Source organism: Liolophura sinensis, chromosome 8 (assembly GCF_032854445.1).
Source record: "Liolophura sinensis isolate JHLJ2023 chromosome 8, CUHK_Ljap_v2, whole genome shotgun sequence".
Taxonomy (NCBI): Eukaryota; Metazoa; Mollusca; class Polyplacophora; order Chitonida; family Chitonidae; genus Liolophura; species Liolophura sinensis.
Window position 1 is genome coordinate 16648073 of NC_088302.1, and position 23296 is coordinate 16671368.

A 23296-nucleotide genomic window follows, 5' to 3' on the forward strand; every position below is an offset into this window, starting at 1 on the left:
ATTAGCGCAGTCGACTGCTTGTCTTCCTGCAATCCCGTATGCATTGTCAATTGTAATAGTCTTTTATTTCACCAGAATCATTGGGTACTTTCAGTGAATGATCAGTAGGCATAAAGGTTTACAAAGAGAAACGTTTTAATATTATTGCTGGTATGGATCTGGCGGGAATAAAGCTTTCTTCTGTGCGTCGAACATGGGGAAGGATCGTCCGGTACCTTGTCGAAGGTGGTTGGTTTACCCAAGTTTTACTCTGGTTTTCCTCCACTCCATAAAACTAACTTCCATTGTATAGATTAAAAAGTCTTGAGTTTGGTATTACAGCAGCAATCACATAAAATCGTGCAAGTGAAAGATAGTCGAGTTCGACGTTAAATAACATTCAGACAAATGATAGCATACAGATGTACCCGGTGTCTGTATTATCTAATGACTTACTTGAGAGCGTTCATATGGCGTGTACATATCTTGCCTTGTAGCATTTTTTAGATCCTTTGTCTTATGTGAAAATTTCAGTCAACGTCAAAAGTTATTACTGCAAAAACTTGTGTGTCAAGGTTATTACATCAAACGTCTTCACTCTAAGTTTCTTAAGTTTTACAATGGGTATAATTTTCTTGTAAGTAAATATGTCCAGAATCTCTGGAGGTTGGTTCATGTTTGTGCCTAATTCCGCTTAACGCGGTACAAGGGGCGGTATATTCATCCTGTTGCATTGGATCGCCACTTTGGATATATGAACAGTTACAATCAAAGCGCAACTGAGGTACTTTCATTATCGACATCTTGTGTTCTAGCATAGTACACAATTTGAATACTGATTTCTCTCAGTCGCCTAGAACATACCTTACGCCTTTCCTACATCACTGAAAACTGATGGCTGCTTCTCTTTGTATGATTCCGTCCTATTTTCGTACATTCTTAGTTTTTTGGAGGTTTGCGTTATACGTCGTTTTGGGAATTGGCCATGCGATTATTTACACGGAACCTCCTTATTGGTTGACGGCTGGTATACGAATGTGTTTCGACACATAGATTTCGAACATCTGAGGATAGACCACGAAACCTGCTTGGCACCAATTTACATATAGAATAAGTTAATTATACTTCATGAATGACTGGAAAATCCGCATTAAGGTAAGCTTATGGTTTCCAGTCACCCATCACAACCGATGTGGCGTAATTCAACTAACACAGTGCCTTACTCCATTTTCACATGCTGAGCGAACAGCAATGTGCCTACGTGTATACGATGGCGGATCCCCTGTTTTGGGGGGTTTTTTGTCTCTTTTTTTTTTTTTTTTTTTTGACTGATTGCGTTTGTCTGGCTTGTTACGATGATGATGTCCGTATCAATCACAATCAATCAACATTTACGTTGCACACACTAACTTTTGGAGGAACTATAAGTATATATTAGACTGGAAAGAGACGAACACTAAACGCGGTCAGCGAAACGAAAAGTCACAAAACGTATTCCTTATAATGACTGACCCAGTCAGAACCTGTATTCATTTATTCGTATACTGACAGGACATTTCTCGAGATATATACATATATTCTGCAAGGAGGGTGAATGTCATTGGAATTGGATGTAAGGTAAATCAATTGTGTTGCAATAAAACAAGCAGGAACACGGCTAAAATGTATTTTGTTTCAGCATTATTCATATTATGAGAGTAAGTCGTCTTCCTGTATGAAAATGTCTTTCATATTGAATGAGGTAGAAGCAAGTGTGGAATGAAATACTACGGTGTGTCGCCATTGCTGCAATGCAATATTACACACGTATTGTGGCGACCTTTTGACTTAAACCTGATTTTAAAATTTAATTTAAGCGGGTTTGTAGACCCTTGGAGTTGAACTAACTGACAACACATAAAAAATGTTATGTCAACATACACATTAGTGGAATCAAGCTCCTTAATTTTTATGCTTAGCAGTGTAAGAACCTGCTGGAAAGTTGGAAAGTCCACCTAGCTACCTTCTCTTTGCTTGGAGCCCAGAAAGATTTACAATTTGTGCTTTGCTCGATGTGCTTATCTAGCCATAACGCGGCTTTTACTCTTTTGGGAAATTAAAATGTGTAAAAGTGGGACACAATGTATCATGCCTTATTTAAACTAGCCCCATGGACGGGCACACTTTGGGACTTCCTACAGCAACACTTGCAGAATAACGCTGCATAGCCCAAACGGATTTCGGGATCCACCAACCAACAGAGAGGCCTTACAGCGGAGCTGCTGAAGCTGATCCAGTATAAAGTGAGGTAAACCAACGGACTGATTTCATCGATCCTTGAATACGGCAGCACCATGGATAAGAAGGCGATGAGGACGATTGGCAGCATCATCAAGATCATAGACATCGTGACGAGGACCAATGCTATTGCTGGCGATACGGTACCGCCCTGGGCGTCTCCTTCGTTGCCTCTACACGCGACGCGAAACGAGCAGCCCACAGCAGCGAAGAGAGTGACGACGACGATTAACAAAGGCAGGAAGTACAAAGACCGCAGTGAAGATCAGATAGATAGATTGCTGCCACTGGGTGGAACAGACCCTGGTTTCCGAAGCACTTATGGGATCTTCATTTTGCTGAGTCCCTACGACGTATAGAGGCACGCCGATCACCAGACAGCAGCCCCACGGAACCCAGATGAGCAAGAAATGTTTCCAGGACCAAATTTCCCGCCATAGACGATACGTGGGGCGGCAGAGCTGAAGAAGGCGTTCCACATGAATCACAGAGCACGTAACAAAGATCAGAATGGGCAGGAAATAGTCTAGAGTCACCCAGAAGTCGCAGACGATGTCACTGTAGTGCCAGAAACTGTTACGGTACTCGTTGGAGACGCTTATGGGAAACACGCACGCTCCTACAGCTACGTCCAGCGCCACCATGTGAAACACGCACACGGTGAAGGTGTTATAATTCTTCCCAGCAATCAGCGACGCAGCCAGCAGTAGATTAAACAGCACCGTGGCAGCACAGAGACAACATCCCACAATCAGCACTTTGACATTTGTGGGCTCTGGGTTGTCCGGATACACCGGTGCCTCCAAGTTGGTAAAATTTGTCATACTCCAGAGTGATTTGTCCAGATCGTGCTCATCCATTTTGATTTCTGGTTCGACTTCTGTGGAATTTTAATTAAACAATTAAAAAAAGATTGTTATCTGAAAAAGATAGAAATTTGTTTTTTAAGTACCAGACCCCATCGATGGAAGCATAGATTTATTTGACTGACATTACAAATCAGACCTTAGGTTCCATGCAGATGTGATTTTACTTGCTCTTTGTGAATTGGGCTGCCAAGCTGTAGGTATAATGTCGCCATAAATTCATACCTCGAGATATAAACTAAAATAAAATGTAGAAAAAAACCCACAACTTACATGTACATTTACCTATTTTCCATGTAAAAATCACCATGAAACCCTTTATATAGAATTAAGCTGCATCATAAACTGTTGATTTTAACAGAAAGTCTGTTGTTTGAGTGATGACAGAATGTATTGTTATTATAATATTCTGTCATATTCAACAGAACATTCTGTTAGTCTAATAGAATCTTTATGTTGAATTAAATGAATATGTGTGTTATATTTAACAGAATAATCTGCTGCAACAGCAGAATACATTCAGCCATCACACAGACAACAAACTTCTTGTTAAAATTAACAGATTAATTCTTTTTAGTGTACGCATGATGTGTCACTCACATGTGTTTTAGTATTCTGATGTACATACTAAGGCATTTAAACCTTTAAACTAAGGCCTTCTTTGTGTCGAAAACGAAAGATTTGGCCTTATCATGACTTTCAACTTGATAAACACTCACTCCCGTTTAATCTTCCAATGTGCATTTGAGAATTTCGTTTTATGTATATCGAGAAATGAGTGTCACCATATTACCAGTATTATTTTTTTTAAATAAGCCTATGTATACAAGGGTGTATTATATGTACACGTCCATGTTTCAGCTGATGTTTTGGTCAATCTCTCCGACCGTACGTGGAAGGTCTGACAGCAACTTGCGCATGGTCGTGGGTTTCCCCGGAGATCTGCTTGGTTTCCATCCACAATAATCATTGCCGCCGTCGTGTAAGTGAAATATTCTTGAGTATGGCAAGACCAGTTAAATAAATAAATAAATAAATTATGGCCAATCAACTTGGCTCCATTTTTAATCTTCCATACGATAACTCGACTCAGCTCTTTTCTGTAGTCTGGAGTTTTAAAGAGCTCAGGCCCATCGACAGTAACCCACTGACAGAGGCGTTCATTGTATTAGCTTAGGATTGTGAACATAGGCCTTATTTTAGCACAAATATGTTTGAGTCAGGCATGGTTCTTTCTGTATTGTTTTGATGTCGTGAGTTCAGTAATGTTTTAAACCTTTTGGTTCTAATTTCGCCTATGTTTTTTAAAACCATGGTTCCAAGCCTTAAATACCATCAGCACGTTAGTACACCTGATAAACCTGCAGCCAAATCAGTCAGAGCTGGATTCGAACTCCCGACGTCATTGGTTAAGTGGTTGTTAGTGGCAGCGAACCATTGCTTTAACCATCTCTGATAGAGAGCCTTTTCATTTGTCTCCATTCATGAAGTCGAACAGAAGCATAGCAGAAGCTGCGACCTGAATCGTTGCCATATGCAACCTAACCTGTTGATGCTACGGTATTGGGTGCTGATCAAATAATATATTTTCCTTCCCTTAGGAATAGTAATTTCTGATCAGGCGATGCTTCGTCTGGTAGAAGAATATATATTATGGGGGTCCTCGTTTGTTGATCAACCTAATTGGTTGTCTCGGAAATGATTGCATGTAACGAGTGGGTTTCACCGGTACTGTGGAGGGCATCCCCACTCACTGGTTTTACCATACTAACAAATCGAACTGTGAAGGCATATATTACATAAGCATATATATATAGTTTTTTTTAACGTGAAGCCAGACTTTGTTCGGTGAAATTACACTGAACGTACATATGATTTATTTATTTATTTGATTAATGTTTTACGCCGTACTCGAGAATATTTCACTTATACGACGGCAACCAACATTCTGATGACAGGTAACCGGGCAGAGCCTGAGGGAACCCACGATCACCCGCAGGTTGTCACAGGCCTTCTCACGTACGACCGGAGAGGAAGCCAGCGTGAGATGAACTTTAACTCACAGCGACCGCTTTGGTAAGAGGCTCCTGGGTCATTGCGCTGCGCTGGCGGGCTAACCACCTCGACCACGGAGGCCTCCAAAAGGGCATATGAAATATGCTATAAAAAAATTATGCATCAAAACATGGTGCTGATCTTAAATTTTATGGTATCCTTTTTTCCCAACGGACCTCAAAGCACTTTTCTATGGCCATTAAAACAATAATAATAACGTAAAAATAGGTAATTTAGTCACGAACGAAGTTTTAGGACATATACAGTTTATGATAATGTCAGTCAAAATGCTTACAAGACGCAGTCTAAGCCAACAAACCACTATTTATTTTAAAACGCTCAAAGGCTTTTTAGCCACTTCCCTGACTTCAGCTGAGACAACAAACACACGTGGCTGCCGTCTATCAGGCTTTTACACTCAGAAACGACTGTATTACGTGAAGGAATGGTGCAAGCATGGAGTTGAGAGCGCATCAATCAACGTATGTGTTATGTCAGCCAATCTTCAGTAGCCTATACCACCGTAGTACAAGTCTTTCTGTTTTGTAGAAAGGCTTGGCATATTTCCTGTGTGACTCAGACGTGGTTGCCAGTGGTTAGTACAGCGCACATAAATCATGTCACACACCTCACGGGGTAGGTTATCTTACATCGTGAAGGCTTTCCATCGTCCTCTTATCTAACCAAACTCGTTAAACACAGCAACTTTTCTGTCAACACAGCATCGTTTCGCTGTATGTAGACACGTTTCCTGCAAGCACCCAGTCCAGCAAACGCTTTCGGACATCTGTTTTTATCTAGGCGCACAGCATTTGATGCGCTACGATTTACACTTCTATAATATAAACATTCCATGATTTATGATCTAACATTAAACAACAGACACTCTGCTGATAAAAACCAATCCTTGCGGTTCTTCTTTCCGTGCATGGACCGGATGGTTGCAAAGTTACTCCACTAATGAAGACTCCTAGTAGGTACCACTAGTAAGTTTGTTGTGGAGAACTGACTATAAAACTCTGCTGGAGAGTTGCTGACGCCAAATGACTGCTGTGAAATTTGATGGGTTTAATTCCATGTGATTTATCAGGAGGTAACTTCAGGCACTGAAGGCAGAATCATTAAGCTATTTTAACCCTCGGAAGTTCGTTTGTCATTAGAAGCGCAAGTTGCTATTTGGCTAACGTTAGTTACGAGCCCTGCTCTTTAATCATAAATATCTTTCATAGTCTGAGGTGAATTTTATTCTGGAGGAGAACTGAGTGAGTGAGTGAGTGAGTTCTTAGAGTTTAACGTCGTACTTAACAATTTTTGAAGTAATATGATGACGAAGAAGTCCTTAGAGTGCACGTAATGGCCTGCAGGACAGACTTTTTTTATCTACTGCTGCTTCACCGAGACGACTTACCGAAGGCAAGTACTTCAAGCAGTCGTTGCACGATCCCCTTAATACTCAACGCCAAGCAAAGGAAGGTACAACTTCCTCTTTTAAGGTCTTAGGTGTGACCCGAGCCAGGATTGACCCTGGATCAACCGCTCTACCAACTGTGCCATCGGGGACTGCTTCTTCTGCACGAGGAGCCGATGGACAAGAAGCTGCAGTCTCTTCAAAATATGCAAGATAAATGAAACTGCTGAGATGTACCCTCGAATGAGTGTTGTGATTTTCAAGTACAGTTTTTATACATGAACAAATATATGTGCGCTTTAGAGCATCCAGTGGGAGGCCATGATGGTGCATGATCCTTGGGCAACTTTAGTACGGTATATGTATTTGGCATTCGTTTTAACCTTATGTTATGAGTTTACGCGATGGCTGTGATTTCAAGTCCAGCTCAAGCTTACTTCATCTCCTTTTGTACGTGGGAAGGTCTGCCAGAATTGGATGCCATGCCTAGAATACCGACTGTTTTCCCCCCATCACTGAAAACTGGTGACTGCTTTTCTCTTTTTTAGTTTTATGGACCATAAATTTATAAATTATTTCTCACATATTTCTTGTATACAGTTTCGGAAATGGGTCTTGTAATTGTCAACTTGAAATACCTCTTGACAATGTCGGACTTACGATTTAGATTTGTGATGACAAGACAAATATGAAATTCCACAGCATAGAGTAAACCTCAATTTACCTCTGTTATCTTTTGTTTTATTTTTGGCTGTTCGTATTAAATCTTTAATATTAGCAACTTATACATCCGCTGCCACTATAAGATACCCTGAATTATCAAATGAGCAAATATAGCCCCTAAATGAATAATAACCCAACAGGTATTCATCAGACTATAAATCAGGCATTAACCAGAGTATGTAGCGAGAGTGTCGTCGATAGAAAATCAACAATAATCAAAACTCAGGCAGGCCATGTTTCCTGTCATGTATAACCCAGGACTATACACCTCGTGGTGCAATGACTGTAATACGGTTGCCGCCTCTGATAATGGCTTATAACACGACTGTAGACAGCTCTAGGGCAACCGCCATGGTTCACATTCCGTGGAAAAACGACTTGCCGCTCTGGTGGTTCCATGATTACCAGAAGCAGTGAAGATAACGCGAACTGTTTATAAATAACACCTTTGAACCTACGTATTGACGTCCCCGGGGGCCATGGGGAGATATTTGACAGCAGGACGAACGACGAAAGAAAGCTTGGGATAATAGACTGTAAAGACATCCATCGTCTGAGCCACGCAATTTACCAAGACGCTCAAAAGAAAAGCCCTCCAAATCTCTCACATCTGTGTCCGAGTAACAGAAAACCAGTTCCGTCAGTGGTAGTCCGGATGCTAACGAGTATCTTGCTGTGTCCTTGGACTTCATTCGGTCTCTGGAGACATTGTATATAGGTATTCTGTAACATTGACCGAATCCCAGAAGCAAATCCTGTCAGATCTCTTCCTGGCCTGTATACAGTGCCTGCTCATTATTGCTTAATCCGATCAGGAGTCAGAGCTGGGAGTTTACGGTTGTTAACTTGAATAGCCATTTGAACTGACATGGTGAAGGCCGAAATATACTATGCACAATGGTCAACAATATCTATACGTTACAAGTCCATCCTAAACCGTATATTACATGTGACTTTAAACGTGGACAGACCGAAAGATATAGACACGGTTGCCTATGTCTTAAGCTGACGCGTTTTATGTTTTATTGTCTACATAACGAGGTCCAGACTTGCTTTTTCCCTGTATTTCCCTGTTACTTTCGGATCAAGAAGATATCTCTCCCTGGGTGACATTGTCAATTTTTTTGCACTGTATGCAATTACTGGGTGACCTTTCCAATGCTGTATGACGGTTCGATTTCTCTAGGATTCTGTGTTATCTTACATGACAACCCAATATATCGATTGGCTTATTATCTTATCATCGTTACGAAATCGGAAACGCCAGCTTTCACACGAATGTATAGAACAGCACGGAACGCCCTTGGTTGTAATAGAGGAAAAGGAGGTGATGTCCATTTTGTTTAGAGAAAAAAAATCAAAAACAGCGCATAAAATACAAAAACATGCCATGGAATCTCAACCAGTTCTGGGTCCAACTTATAAATGGTGGTCACTGTGACCATTTAAATACAAAATATGCACACAATTATAGACCATATGTAAAGATCAGAATATTAGCAACATATAAAGTCAGTATTGGAGTAGAATCCTGGGGTATGTGAGCCTACCTGAAGTCATTCGTGCAGTATATTCTTTCACAATCTAGAGGCCTTTTTCATGACCATGTGGGCCATCTTGTGTGTGTTTATCCCAAACGCTGTTGCCAGCTTGTACACTTATCCTCTTCTTTAGTCAGCATATCTCATTAAAGTAACATGGGTCCTCCCTTGCTGTGTTTGCGCCTCGCCTTCAGTCACTTCCACTAGTGATGTAGCACGCCCTCTAGTTTAATCACAAAATCGTGCCGTACGGTTTAAATATTGCAAGGATTACACTGTGTTATTGTCTTATCCTACGTGAGTGAATGAAGAAGGCTTTGGCGCACTATCCCTGGCCATTATTTAACAGGAAATCTTTCCGGGCTGTCGGACAAATGTACAGCCGGTTCCCATACGGCCATGTTGCCAACTGGCACATGTTGAACATTTGACATTTTGAATCAGAAGTGAAACGTCTCTAAATGAGCTCACTCCGTTGCGTGACGTCACAAGGGCGTGAGCTGTGAGTCATAAGGCTGTGTTTATATCTCCTCTTCTTCCAGTGTTTTATTGTTTTGATTATCAGGAGTGGGTCAGAACATGTCTGCCGACGTCCTACAGAAACAAGACGTGCAAATAACTTGCAAAACGTTGCCAGTTTGGCGCAGCTTTTCTTACCGAAAGGACAAATGACTTTAATGAAGCAGACCATAGGCATCTTATATCACCCTGTTTTCGGGCCAATTTCAGATCACAGGCAAAAGGAACAGCATTTTAAGTAAGCTCTAAAACAGCTTATTAAAATGTTAACATCATATTAAACAAAAAGCGAAGAGTTTTGTTAGTGGTTTTATGATTCGATTTGTAAACACTTGACTCAGGCTTATTCCTACTCAAAAAAAATGACATTCCAAGAACCGAGATCTTCTCGGGCATACACCAGGGTAGACCATCACGATTTGGTAGTAAGACATTCCAGTGACGCCAGCCATGGCTCTGGTAATATGAAAGTCAGGGACCCGCCTTGCCACAAAAATCCATTTGATCAAAAAATTTGGTCAAAATACATGAAATGTCAAAATTGATAAACGCCAATCAATCAAATTCAAGAACAGGGTACTATACATGTATTAGTGCCAAAGACGGATGATGTTAATCTATGTATTAATTCTTGGTTTACGGGAAACTGGGCATATAATACAACTCAAATAGACGAATCAATAACACATAAACGGGTTACTACATTCGGGTAACAACCGTCCGTCCCTTTTATGTCATAATCATTGCTAATAGCATAAATCACTGGCCAACACGGATTTTTAGTACAGAAAGCATTTTACAAGTGGGACACGGCGTAGCCAAGATCATCTATGTATATGATGATTCAAGTATGATCAAAAGGACACAACTGTAAAGCTGTATGAGCTCGTATAGCCCTTCACAGTGTACATTAAGAATCTGTCTATCGAAAACGCGCCAATTCGATTTTTTACCAAGGATTTAATCTTAACGCCATTCACATTCTTGTAGTTATGCATAAATAACGAGGCTTTAGTTCAGACTAAAGGTATCACCACCAGACTGCATCCTTATTTCACTTTGAACAACAGCGCCCTGGAGAACAGCTTGTCAGGGCATAGGGTTAATCTAAAGCTCCCGAAAGGCCATGCTCAGAAACATTGAAGGAATTTACGTTCAGTCTGCCATCGCATGTCGGCGCCGTCCCGCTACGAAATAATTGAAATATTGCCGACTGGGACGTTAAACACAAATTCGGTGCACTAAGATGAGGCCATGTCTTAACCAGAGGGCCAGTCCTCATGTGTTGAGACTTAGATGAGAAAGTGATGAGCCAGGACAAGGCTTTTGCGTGTTGTTTCATCAATAATGCATTTGTAAGATTCGGAGTCACGTATTCAAGGCGTTGTAGACGTTCATATCAAGAGGAAATTGATCTCTAAATTTACCCTTGGAGAAATGGGATATGCTCCACAGCAGACGTGGGCAAAATAATATGTTTCTGCAAAATTCGAAGCTCTATTTACATGAAAACAACTCGTTGAAATAAAGATATATGATAAGTACAAGACTATATTTGAAAATGCCTTCACATATATTAAAAAAAAATGCACTGGATTAACTGTAGTCAGATGTTTTGAGTATATTCTGCATGGTCTTTATGCACTGTATGGAGGATTTACTTTGCCTATGATGTAACATCAACCTAATTTTTCTACCCTAAAGCAGCTAAGTCATGTCATGTTAACTCATACACAGGTACACCTACATGAGTACAATTTACTAGAAACGTATTAAGAACACAAAGGTATGTGACGTCATTGGCGACACACATCATCAATATGGTCCTTAAAGCCCACATTACACTGAAAAAATAATCTGTTGAATTGATTACACAGAGAGCTTGTAGTCTCAGTGATGCTAGTGTATTCCGCTATTGTAGCAAATTATTCTGTTCAATACAACACATATTCTATTAATTCAACATAAACATTATATTAGACCAACAGAATGTAGTTGAATGTGTTTTGAATATGAAAAAATGTTGTTTTATAATAAGAGAATACATTCCAGCATCACTCAAACATCACACTATCTGAGTAAGTTTTTGAGTGTAAAACCCAAACACTTGACTGCGCTTTAATAAGTGAAAACTATAAACCGTGATCCTGCCTTCCAGATGAATTCAAACTTCGTCTAAGTCTTAACGACATATGCTCAGTGACCCCAGCATAACGCATAGCTACACTTTGGCTTCCAGCCATGACCAACGGCCCCCGATAGCATAGTTGGTAGAGCGCCCGCTTCGGGAGCGGTAGATCCTGGGTCGAGTCACACCTAAGACCATAAAAGAGGAAGTTGTAAATTCCTCGCTTAGTGCTCAGCATGAAGGAGACAATGCAACGACTGGTTGACCTGTATCAGTATAATGACTCGGGTAGGGCGGCTTAGTGAAGCAGAACTACATAAAAGAGCGGTGGAAATACGTCCTGCAACAAGGAGACACATTACATGTACATGCACTCTAAGGACTCCTTCGTCGTCATGTGACTGAAAATTGTTAAGTACGATGTTAAATCCCTAGCACTCACTCACTCCAGCCATGACCAGTCTTTGTGTAACATTTAGTGACATATTTGCAGATCGACACCGTTACACTGGACCAATCTTCGTGTAAATCAAAAGAAAATTCTACAATATAAGCATATCCGCACCATAACACCGACTTGCAAACAGAGGCCAATCTTTTTGTATAAAAATACCATAACGCTGCATTTTTGGGGTTCGTGTAAACTTTAGCAACCGGTGCATACCGACATTGCGATGCTAACTTACACAGATGCCACACAGGAGCCCAATTTTCGTTGACACGTTTAATGGCAACCTGTGCATAGCGACAGCGCGATGCTAACTTTCATAGACGACATATAATGCATGGCAGCATCTTAAAGGTGAATCTCATTTCAGACAAATCCGTGCGTAAATCATATGCGACATAGGATTTATTTATTTATTTGATCGTGTTTTACGCCCTTCTCAAGAATATTTCATTTATACGACGGTGGCGAACATTAAGGTGGGTGGAACCCGGGCAAAGCCCTGGGAAAATCCACGACCATCCGCAGGTTGTTGGCAGACCTCCCCACGTATGGCTGGAGAGGAAGATGCGATATATGTATAGCGACAGCGTAACTTCCACTCACCAGCCTTCGTGTACAGACAGCGGTGTTATTCTTAGATATTCTTAGATCCAGTGTTGATCAAATAATGAAACTATGCCTAAGTTTTGAACATTTTCGTTTTCACACTGAGAGTAACCTGTTGTTTTATTCCCGGCTTCGGAATGGAATAACACACTGGCGATGAGACGGAGCCAATGTGTACTGCGGAAATCAAGACAACATTATATTCTATCATAAAGTGATATAGGCTATGTACAAGTCTGTATTGTGTACCAAAGCCTCCAGCGAAATATATTGCGAAAGCATGTTATATAAATAATTTCAGACACGGACATAGTAAAGGAACGAATAAGTAAGGAAACCCTAGGGGCTGATGGAAGTAGAAAAAAAGACGATCTCGAAATCACACACGATGTTGCCATACATGTATTTAGCGTCCTTTATGCAATAAGCCATCCTTCCTATCACTTACAATTTTGAACAACAACAAAAATAATATTGGAAACAAAGAAAACAATGTAACATACGCAAATGTATCTCATAGCACTACTTGACAGTAAATGTAGTGGCATTAGCTTGTAGTCAGTCTCTGGCTTTAATAAACAATTGGTGAGTGATATGCGGACTATACTTTAGCAGACACAAACATGTGAGATTTTGAGTTAGAGATGGACCAAACGCATGGACTTTCCACTTCTCCATTGACGGACATAGCAATGGTAAGCCTCACACATCCGCGGATTTTAATTTACTACAATCGAAGTCTTTGAATCTAACTTCCTTTTCCCGGAACGTTTGAGTGCTTTGGTCTAGGGAGGGCGGCTTTCTACGACACACCAGGTTACAGAACGACATGCAGCCCTGCCTTAGGTCCTTCAGAATAAACCAGAAAAGAGGCCGCACGGCAGAATTGCTGTAGACTATCCAGTATAACAGATTTAGCACCCAGTCATCCACATCCCTTCTGTAGCCAGATACAACTACCGCCAGGGTAACAGAAAAAAATGGTAAACACATGACGACGAATGTGCAATTTGTCAACCCCAATATCACAGTAGACTGCGTGGCTATTTCGCGGTCCTCAATATCACTTACGCCTAGGGCACACGAAGAATTATTGCTTCTTCGCTTCATATATTTGTTTTTATTGCGAGCCAATAGCAAGGCCGTTGCCATAAGAGTCACGAGTGATACCACCAAAGGCACAAAAAAAGTCAACACTAAAAAAATCATGTAGAATTTCAAAGCCCAGACGTTGTAACATTCTGTGCTAGGAACGTACGAGTCTGTGATGCTCATATAGAATAAAGGGCCTGCAATAATTGAGCAAGTGACCCATGGAATCCACACCATAAGCATGGCTACCCAGCTCTTGACGACGTTACGGTATTGACCCGGGCGTAATGTGAAGAGCAGACGATCAACGCTGAGCACCAACCACGTGACTAATATGAGCACCAATAGAAAATGGTCCAAAGCTATCCAGACGGCGCACACGCTTTTTCCTAAATCCCAGTATCCCATGCGCACGTAATGCAACATAAAAGGTACAGCAAGTAATCCCAAAGAAAAGTCCAGTGAAGAAAGATGAAGTAAGATGATTTTGTAGGGATCTTTAGTCAACCCGCCGCTGAAAATGACAGAGGTGACGAGGAGCAGGTTTGACAGTAGTATCCAGATGCATACTAAACTCCCGAGTGCTGTGACGAGCCTGGACTGAGGTCCGGGTGTTTTATCAAAATCCGGGTCCCAAGAAACATTGGTGAAGGTCTCATTCCACAGAAAGTCCTCCATGCCAGTGACGTTGAATAAGCCGTCACACCCAGGATGAGAGGCGAAGTGGCAGAGTGAAGAAATTGCAGGGATAACTGTGGAAGAGAGAACGTAGAAATATATAGAGGTGATTGATTCAACCAGACATGCGAAATTCACAAATAGGACGGAGAGAGAGAGAGAGAGAGAGAGAGAGAGAGAGAGAGAGAGAGAGAGAGAAATAAATAATAATAATAAATAAAAACAAGCGCTAGTTTAATAGAAGAAACATGCCAACAAATTAGAATAAAAATGCAATTTAGATTCGGATTGTCGAGGTTCCTTCTATATGAGCTGTTCCCGAGAACGAATGATTTAATTCAACTAATGGAAGCGTCGGACTGGAAACCCAAAACACGGGAAGATTTTCTGTACAGTAAGCCGAGTATTACATCCATATATCCTTGAATTGTTAAATTCGGAGCCAGTTTTACCGATGACGTTTTAGTGGTCGAGTTGGATTCACGGGGAGTAAGCAATGAGCAGGAAATATCTGATTAGGTTTTAACCGCAGTGTACGGCTCCGCGCCAACAGTTTGTACGTGGTTCTCTTTTCTTTACGCCGAGCAATGTTTACTCTCCTGTCCTAGTGAGGTCCGGACATCGAAAATGTTAGCCGATGGCTGAATATGACCCATTGATTTTCACCACACGCTGTCCATTTAATTAGGAAACGTCTTTAAATAGACCCATAGAAGGGCGAAAACACTATAACTACGGGGCAGTATAAGGTTAATTCCCAAGAATGTTCCCTTGGGTAATTGAACAATATTTTTCCCCATGTGCTGATTGTAAAAATATCGGAAGACCAAATCAGTTTAAAAGCGCCGTTGAACCCCTTAAAATCTAAATGTGTTCAAATGCTCTGATTCCGCAGTCAACAGTATTATACAGCCTCCCATTCTATCAACACAAAATGTAAATAAAAAAGAGCCATTTTTATTTGGGATTTAAGTGACACTGATCTCCAGGCAAAAACTTGCTCACATGCCCATACGTTGCATGAAACTTAATCGAAAATTGAAAATTAGAGATTGCTGGTGAATTTGCGCAACACGGGCTAGTGATAAAATTACAAATTTATGGCAATATTTGAGAGGTGGGAGAGTTAAACATATAGAGACTCGTAAATTGTGGTGTTTTGCTTCTGTACTGTAGCCAATTCTGTAAGCAAGTTTGAGTATTGTGGCGATTTTGCTAGAGACAGTATATGATTTCATATAATTGCATGGTAGGTTAGGGGTTAATTTTCTGCCTTGTCCATAACGTACACAGGTTTTACCAGTAGAATGTAAATTTTTATGGGTTAGACATATCCTCAAATTAAATTAGAATTTTTGTGGAATATTTTGAAATATATATATGTTTTTTTTTTTTTTTTGTAACATATAGAGACAGGATATTTTGTGGACTCATGAGAGCAAGTTGTTTTTGGCGCCTTAATATAACTTTTGAAGGACACAGTTTCCGTGGACCCCTGTCCCTTCCAACGTAAGAATTTTAACATTTGATGACTTAATTAGAACACCATATTTCACGTATAATACACTGACATGTTGAAGGAGTTTCTCTCCAAGCTTGGTGATCAGATATTGTTTGACTAGGTTGCAAACAACAGTTTTTTTTTTTTTTTAGCGACCTTAAGTTTGGCGAAACATCCGCCATTGTTAATATTTTGAAGTGACAAATTCGAGTAGAGTTTCCATTACTTTTGGACATATTCTTGCTGTAACAAACCACGTACGGCATCTTTCCTGTTAAAACAACATAGTACTCACTGACTGTGGCATGATTTTGGCATAAAACGTCCTTTATACCAAGTTTAAGACACTAAATCATTTTTTTTGTGGTTGTTGTTGTTGCTTCGCCGCGCACGATCGTCGTTCACGGTGAACTGCCGCTAGACGAGGTTGTCTACTTTACGACATCCTTTAATGTTAAACTCATATTGAAGAGTTTCAAAAGGGGCATTAACTTGTATTTGCGAAAGTAAATAGTTTCACTCCACAGGCTCATCTCCTTTCTACCTACAAGTTATTGTTCATCTTTCCATTATTAAGAAAAAGAAAGAAAAATGTGCCATGACATTAGATACGCATGTACATGTATAGTATTTCTATACACAGATGTTGTTACTTTGGTATTAGCCAATCAGTGCTCTGAGTACCATCCTTGGTACTCATGAATATTTATGAGCGTAGACTATAAATACCGGGCAAATTCCCACTTTTAGTCCCAGATGATCTCGGACCACCGTCGTGTTAACATCTAAATTTCCACCTAGTTAGCTTTCTAAGGCAGGTATTTTACATGTATATAAGCAGTGTGAAGTGGTAGCTAGATAAGTTGTCAGCACTGAAGTGGGATTTCAGCTTCAGAGCATACCTAGAGACAGTGGGACTGCTAGTTCCAAATTGTGACACAAGTGTTCCCAGGCTGTGGGACTGAATTTCCCAGGCTGTGGGACTGACTTTCCCAGGCTGTGAGACTGATATTCCCAACCATGATTGAGACAGTATATCTCAATAGTTTGTCACTGGGATTTTCTGGACCAAAATTTTATAATTCCCAAGTATGAGCTGAAACATTTATACTGGGAGAATTTGTGCATAAGTGCCCCTGAGCAATCGTGGGACTGGGATTCCCAGTTTCAGCACAGTGAGACACCGAGTCCCAGAATTTGAAACTCGTTTTCCCAAGTTATTACTGGACCAATTCTGGAACTGTTACTCCCAGAGAAGACCTGAAAGTATTATTTACGGATAATGTCCCCACACATGGCTGACATATTGTCTATATGACACCAGTAGGACATACCACTATCACAGCAGTACTAGGTTTAATACCTCCCTGAGATATCCCTAACACAGTTATCTGAACCATCTGAAGTACAGATGTTGTGCTTGTACACAGTACTGGCACTTTTACCTATATATATATATCAACATACTCCTGTCACTCTATTTTAATAAAACTGTTGCTGCTGTTTGTTGAACTTTAAAAATCGGACTTTTCTTGGTTATTCGAAGTTCAGAGCTAACTAGTGGTTTTCCCAAACATACTACTGAATGACACGGACTGACCGAGCTGACATTCAAAAGAATCCATAGTAGCGAACGTCTCCAGCAGTATACAGATATTGTTCCAGAGTTCGACACTGGGTGATTCACGCTACCAATATTGTGCTTTCCCCTGTAGTAAATGGTGTGATTTGGAACTGGGATATCTGTATCGTTAAGAAGATATATACATAAAAACAAAATCGCTACAGTATTAAGTCAGATGTGATCGAAAACCGGTATTGGATTACACAGGCCTGGGGCACAGATTAGTAAAAACGCCTTCTATTGACATTTCCAACGGTCTAATTCCGTCATACTTTGCGTAAAGATTTCACATCAAAGGGATTTTTGCACTAATCATTTCCAAACGAAGGATTGTTTTACCGCGACATTAGACGCCTCAGCACATGAAAGACTCCTTTGCTGTTTGAAGACGTTTTTGTAATGTTAATTTCTTACGTAAAATACGGCTTAAAAATTTATCTTGGACTGCAATCAGGAAAATAATTAAAACGAAGACGCGTGTACAACTCGTATAGGAACATAAGTTCGAATCATTTATGGATACTAATACTGTAACGTTAGTACCACGAATGCAAAAACTAAAGGAAAAGGAAAGGTAACGTTTATAGTAACGTTAGAGCATTGTAGACCACACAAAACATCACCAATGCTATAAACACTTTATTATACCACCATCATATATCACAATAAACACTAGAATAGGTAAACATGTTATTACATCATCGCCATGTCTCCCATAAACACCAATAATGGTAAACACGTTATAATATTACCACTAAGCATAAAAATAAACACCAACAAAGATTTTACACGTCATTATATCACCACCATGTGCCACAATAAACACCAAGCATAACACGTAGTTATATCACCACCATGTGTTACAATAAACACCAACAAAGGCAGACAAGTCATTATATCACCTCCATGTGCCACCATAAACACCATCAAAGGTAAGCACGTTATATATATTACAACCAGGTGCCACAATAAACACAAAGCATAACACGTTATTATATCACCACCTTGTGTCACAATAAACACCAGTAAAGGTAGACACGTATAACATCACTACCATGTGTCTCAAATAAACATCAACGAAGCTCAACACCTCATTATATTACCACCAGGTGCCACAATAAACACCAATAAAGGTAGACACGCTATAACATCACTACCATGTGTTTCAAATAAACATCAACGAAGCTTAACACGTTATTCTATCACTACCATGTGTCACATTAAACACCAATAAAGGTAAACACATTACATTACCGCAATGTGTCACAATAAACACCATCAACACGTTTTTATACCCCCGCCTTGCATATATTACAACAAAAGCATGCAAAGGACAAATGTGATTACAATATACAAAAACCCAAAAATCTAATAGGTTTTAAACGCCAGCAAAGCTAAACACGAAGACGTATCACAATGAACACGAAATATATATAAGTCACTACACCACCACATGCATTACAACTCCATCTCATAACGGGGAAGTCTTAGATATAGACATGTGCGGTGAAAGGGTATGTGTAAAAATTTAAAAGACAGAACCGGCAAACTAACCTGGTTATTTTCTTTCAAGGACTAAAGCGAATATTTAATCTTTTTCTTTACATGCAATGGCTGTTATATATGGAAACCAATTAGTGTCACGCTGAAAAAGTTCCGAGAAAAAATCTCGTAATTACGAGAAAAATACTTGTGCATTGTTGCAATATAGGTGTCAAATGAAGCCGTTGTCGAAGATACAGGAAGTCTTGCACTACACTTGGACCTTGATACTTCAAGTCTGACGTGAAATAACTTTTTCCCCAAATATTTTTTTCAGCGTGACACTAATGGGCTTCTGTAGCTATATGATTAAAAGCAATTGAAAAAGGCTAAAATGAGAGGCATATTTCAGGGAACAGCCTTCCCCACTTAATAAGTATCTTTTATCTGTCTACAAAAAAAAAAAGCATCGTAAAACAGTTTACTTTGCTGATAAACTAGAACCACAGAGCTATATCGCATTATGGAGCCACATTTACGACAGACATTTGCAATATGGCCCAGAATCCAGCTGACTAGAAGCACTCGATTCCATTAAACTCAATATCCTTCTACTCAGTCGAAGGAACTATGTGGTTTATTAATGATCCCATCTATAAATTACAAAACAATCTGCTCTGATATTCGATAACGCTTCAAAGCTTGGGGTGGTTTCGGAAGCAAGTGCAGTATAAGGTTATCGCGTTGGCTATTGGTGAGCTAGTAATTGTATCCACCATTGTCGTCTTCTAATCTAATACGTGCCAATGGCTTAAGCTGACCTTTTGTATTAAGCCGTAAACTCTGGCAACATTGGCGGACTCGCGGTTGCAAACAGAGCCGTGCGCGCAGCGAATTGTCTCTGGACGAAGTTATAAACAACGCTAACGCCTGTCAGATGTTATTGCAAGGATGCCTGATATTAAGATAGCATTCCCGCGGTGTTGAGTTTCTACTCCATCAATCCCAGTGCTGCATCACCAGGGGATGTTGCTCAATAGGGTGGTCCGGCTGCTTAGCTTTGTTCTACGCGAGCCTTGATAATAAACGGAAGAACAAAAAGTACAACAAAGCTTTTTCTGTTATTATCGATTCACACAATCAAACACTGAATCCCTCCATAGCAGAAAATTACACGCGATGAAACACAAGTCTTGCATTCTTCGTATTTTTCTTTGCTGAACGGATGATGTATTCATTGATTGATTTATCAACATTCTTTTACTATGGCCTTAGATTGATTGCTTGCGGGTTTGAGTGATTAACCGATATTTGATAGTGGCAATTCTTCGTTTGTTTTTGCACTTTCGCAATCAGAAACAAATTGTTCTACTTTTTCATGCCACATATTGAGAAGTCAAAAACAGAACAGCTAAAACAGCGTAAATGGCAAATTACTTAAACAGCATATTAATTGTATTTTCCCTGGGGCTGTCATAGTTTAAAAATGTCCATTTTTATGTTTGGCGAACAGGTTTATAACATGCATTTACATAAATACGTACATACATGCATACATATATACATACATACATACATACATACATACATACATATATACATTGTTTTTATGTAAATACATACACTGTCTCGTGTAAGTTTCCTAAATAATTTGTTTTATATGCTAATCCTATCTCGTCTATATACGATTCTAGAAGATTTTGGCTGTGCATATACATAACGCATCTAATATGCCTGCTTAATCCTTTGCATGCTATATGAGAAAAGCTGTATTAATACGAAGCATCAGCAGTCTTATAGATTCAGAGATTGCGCTATTTCTAATACTTAGCTTTTTCCCATTTTATTCAGGATTAAATCCTCAAATAAATTAGCTTTGCATGAGTTTGTCACAGTGAAAACCTTTTACCATTCTGACCAAAGTGCATTCCATTTATTAATACAGGTTAATTATCACATGTAGGCCTACGTCAATGGGCCATGGGAACAATGCCAATTGACAGAGATTCCTCCCTGCAGCTGAACCGGAAGCCAAACTGCAAGTCTTTGCCAACAATCCATTTGACAGAGCGACTGAGAAACACACACACACACACACGCACACATCTCGGGCGAAATGGGGAGAAATGAAAATTTGTAGCCTCTGGTATCGGCGATTCAGTGATGGAGACGAAATTCACATTTTCCTCTTTGAGGGCCGTCGTCTGTTAACGGAGTCCACATTACCATTTTGATTGAGATGTAATTTGACATCGGTTCAACCCAGGGTAATTTGTGCTGCTCTCAGATGGAATAGCTGTTTTCTTTTCGTTCGATACCCGTGGATAATTTTCGTTGTCAAATCGACAGTATTTTATTCCAACAGTGACATTAAAAAAGTAAACACCTATCTACACCAACAACATTCTGCGAGCTGGATGTTGACATTTTCGAGAGAAGAAAAAAAGGTAGGCATAATATGTGAGGTATTAAAGGATCTTTAAAGAAATGGCATCTTCAAGGACATCAGAAAGGACTTTCTCAGGCGGCTTATTTAGCACAAATCTCGCGAGTCTGGTGAGTTTTAGCGAGAGAGTAATTCACACTCTGCTGGTATGCTGAACGGGCACGCTCCTACACATGGGTAAACCATTCCATAAAAAACTGCGCTTTTGAGTTCTCCGAGGGTTGTATGCCCAAAAAGCAGAATCGTAAAATTCCCAAGTCAAACCCAACTGTCTTGGGACATTATCCGACAATCTAATAACAAGGGTTCTGGCCACTAATAACAAGGAGTTCACGGACGTTGATTGTCTGTTCTATTAAACACCGCCGGGATATTGGCGATTGGTAATAACCTATCATTTAATCCATTAAGTCATCAATCAAGGAGGCGTTATTAAGGGTTGACTTGATGAGTGCCTAGAGCTACAGGATCTTACAAAGCATACACGCAATCTTTCACATGAACAGATTCCCTCTGATAAATTGTAGCAGCAAAGCGATAAGAAGGTCATAAAGTGCTCTGGCGTCTAGGAGCCGTGTGTAACGTTACAGATAGTTATCCTTCTTAGCTCTATCCAAAAGGATTATACATCCGATATCATACAATTCTGGTACGTCACCAAGGTAATCGATCGGCTGTCATAAAATAACAAGCTGTAACGCAAATCCCATGTGAATCTTCTGGGAGGATGTATGGTTGTAAATATGAATTTACAACATGTATATATATATATATATATATATATATATATATATATATATATATATATATATATATATATATATATATATAATTACGCAATACAAGTTAGACTATATATAGTTCATGGAATGAAAATGCATTTAAGGCAAAAACATAATTTGAATACTAATAATAATAATATGCACTTAAACGTAAACGTAAACGTAAGGCGTAAACGCGTTATTAGAAACTAAACTGCACCACCTTGTTTGTATAAATGTATATATAGCGACAAGGAGAGAGGCCTGCATACCTGCATCACTGGGGGCTCAGAGATCTAGGTATATGTATGTATACGTACATACTTACCACTTATCTAGATGATAATGGTGGAGACAGTTTAGCAAGGATGTTGGCGCCAACTTCCCAATCGTCTTCAGAACACAGACGATTTAGTAACAGGTCGCGAAACAATATGTGTTAAAATCATACACAGCCGCTGAGTCGTTCTTGATAGAGTATAGAGTGGAAAGGCTCCTGCTGGTGGGTTACTAAGACTGGTATTATTGCACGATCCCCGCTCGATGCTTTCTGTTCCCGCAGCTCGATCGCGATAACCCACAGAACTGTTGGGTGCTCAGAGAGGCGGTACAGTTCTCTCTTTTCCCCCTGCCAGTCAAAGCCGATGTGGTGTGTTGCTTGTTTTCAGGCCTGCCAGCAAATTGACTATTATAACCGGTAGGAGCAATTTGTCAATGGGACTCTGGATTGACTCAAGTGTAAGGGATAAACACAGTTGTAACTCTATAATGATGGCTCGACTCTAACCCACAATCAGCACCCCCCAGGAAGCTAGTAATTATGACTCGTTAGAAAACTTACCTGCTAATACGCTGTCGACCCATGGCAAAGACATTAGGCTACGATGTACTTTTAAATCATTGTGTGGATGATGGGAAATCCCCTTACCATAATGCAAATACCATGGCCATGAATGGTAACTAGCTCACGACTGAATTGAAAAACATAATTTGTTAACTTGTTTTTGTTTTTCTTTAGCGTTAATTTTTTCGGTCAAATTACAGTGTGAACATCCACATTTGTACTGTTAGCTCAGCGGAATGCCATGCCTAAGGCAATATATATATGTAGTAACACATGAAGCTGCATGCACTCTCACAATTGAAAAAAAAAAAAAAC

At 39.9% G+C, this 23296-nt stretch overlaps 1 protein-coding gene across 4 annotated transcripts; it reads right to left on the bottom strand.

Moving 5' to 3' along the window:
* Positions 1–1473: 1473 nt before the first annotated feature.
* LOC135472978 (D(1B) dopamine receptor-like) lies at positions 1474–22753 on the bottom strand. Of its 4 annotated transcripts, none has more exons than XR_010444568.1 (2): positions 22466–22753; positions 1474–3136 (listed from the first exon to the last, which is right to left on the bottom strand). XR_010444568.1 is itself a non-coding variant. In XM_064752731.1 (2 exons), exon 2 carries the CDS (start codon positions 14321–14323, stop codon positions 13256–13258), a length of 1068 nt encoding a protein of 355 aa, XP_064608801.1. In that variant the 5' UTR covers positions 14324–14397; positions 22466–22753; the 3' UTR covers positions 12948–13255. The 4 variants fall into 4 exon arrangements, 1 of the variants encoding a protein (XP_064608801.1); XR_010444567.1 differs by having other exon boundaries at positions 1474–3176; XR_010444569.1 differs by lacking the exon at positions 22466–22753 and adding an exon at positions 8859–9317 and having other exon boundaries at positions 1474–3176.
* Positions 22754–23296: the final 543 nt, after the last annotated feature.

Excerpts from the sequence above, each read along its gene's own strand:
- LOC135472978 (XM_064752731.1), bottom strand. The coding sequence starts at position 14,323 with ATGGAGGACTTTCTGTGGAATGAGACCTTCACCAATGTTTCTTGGGAC.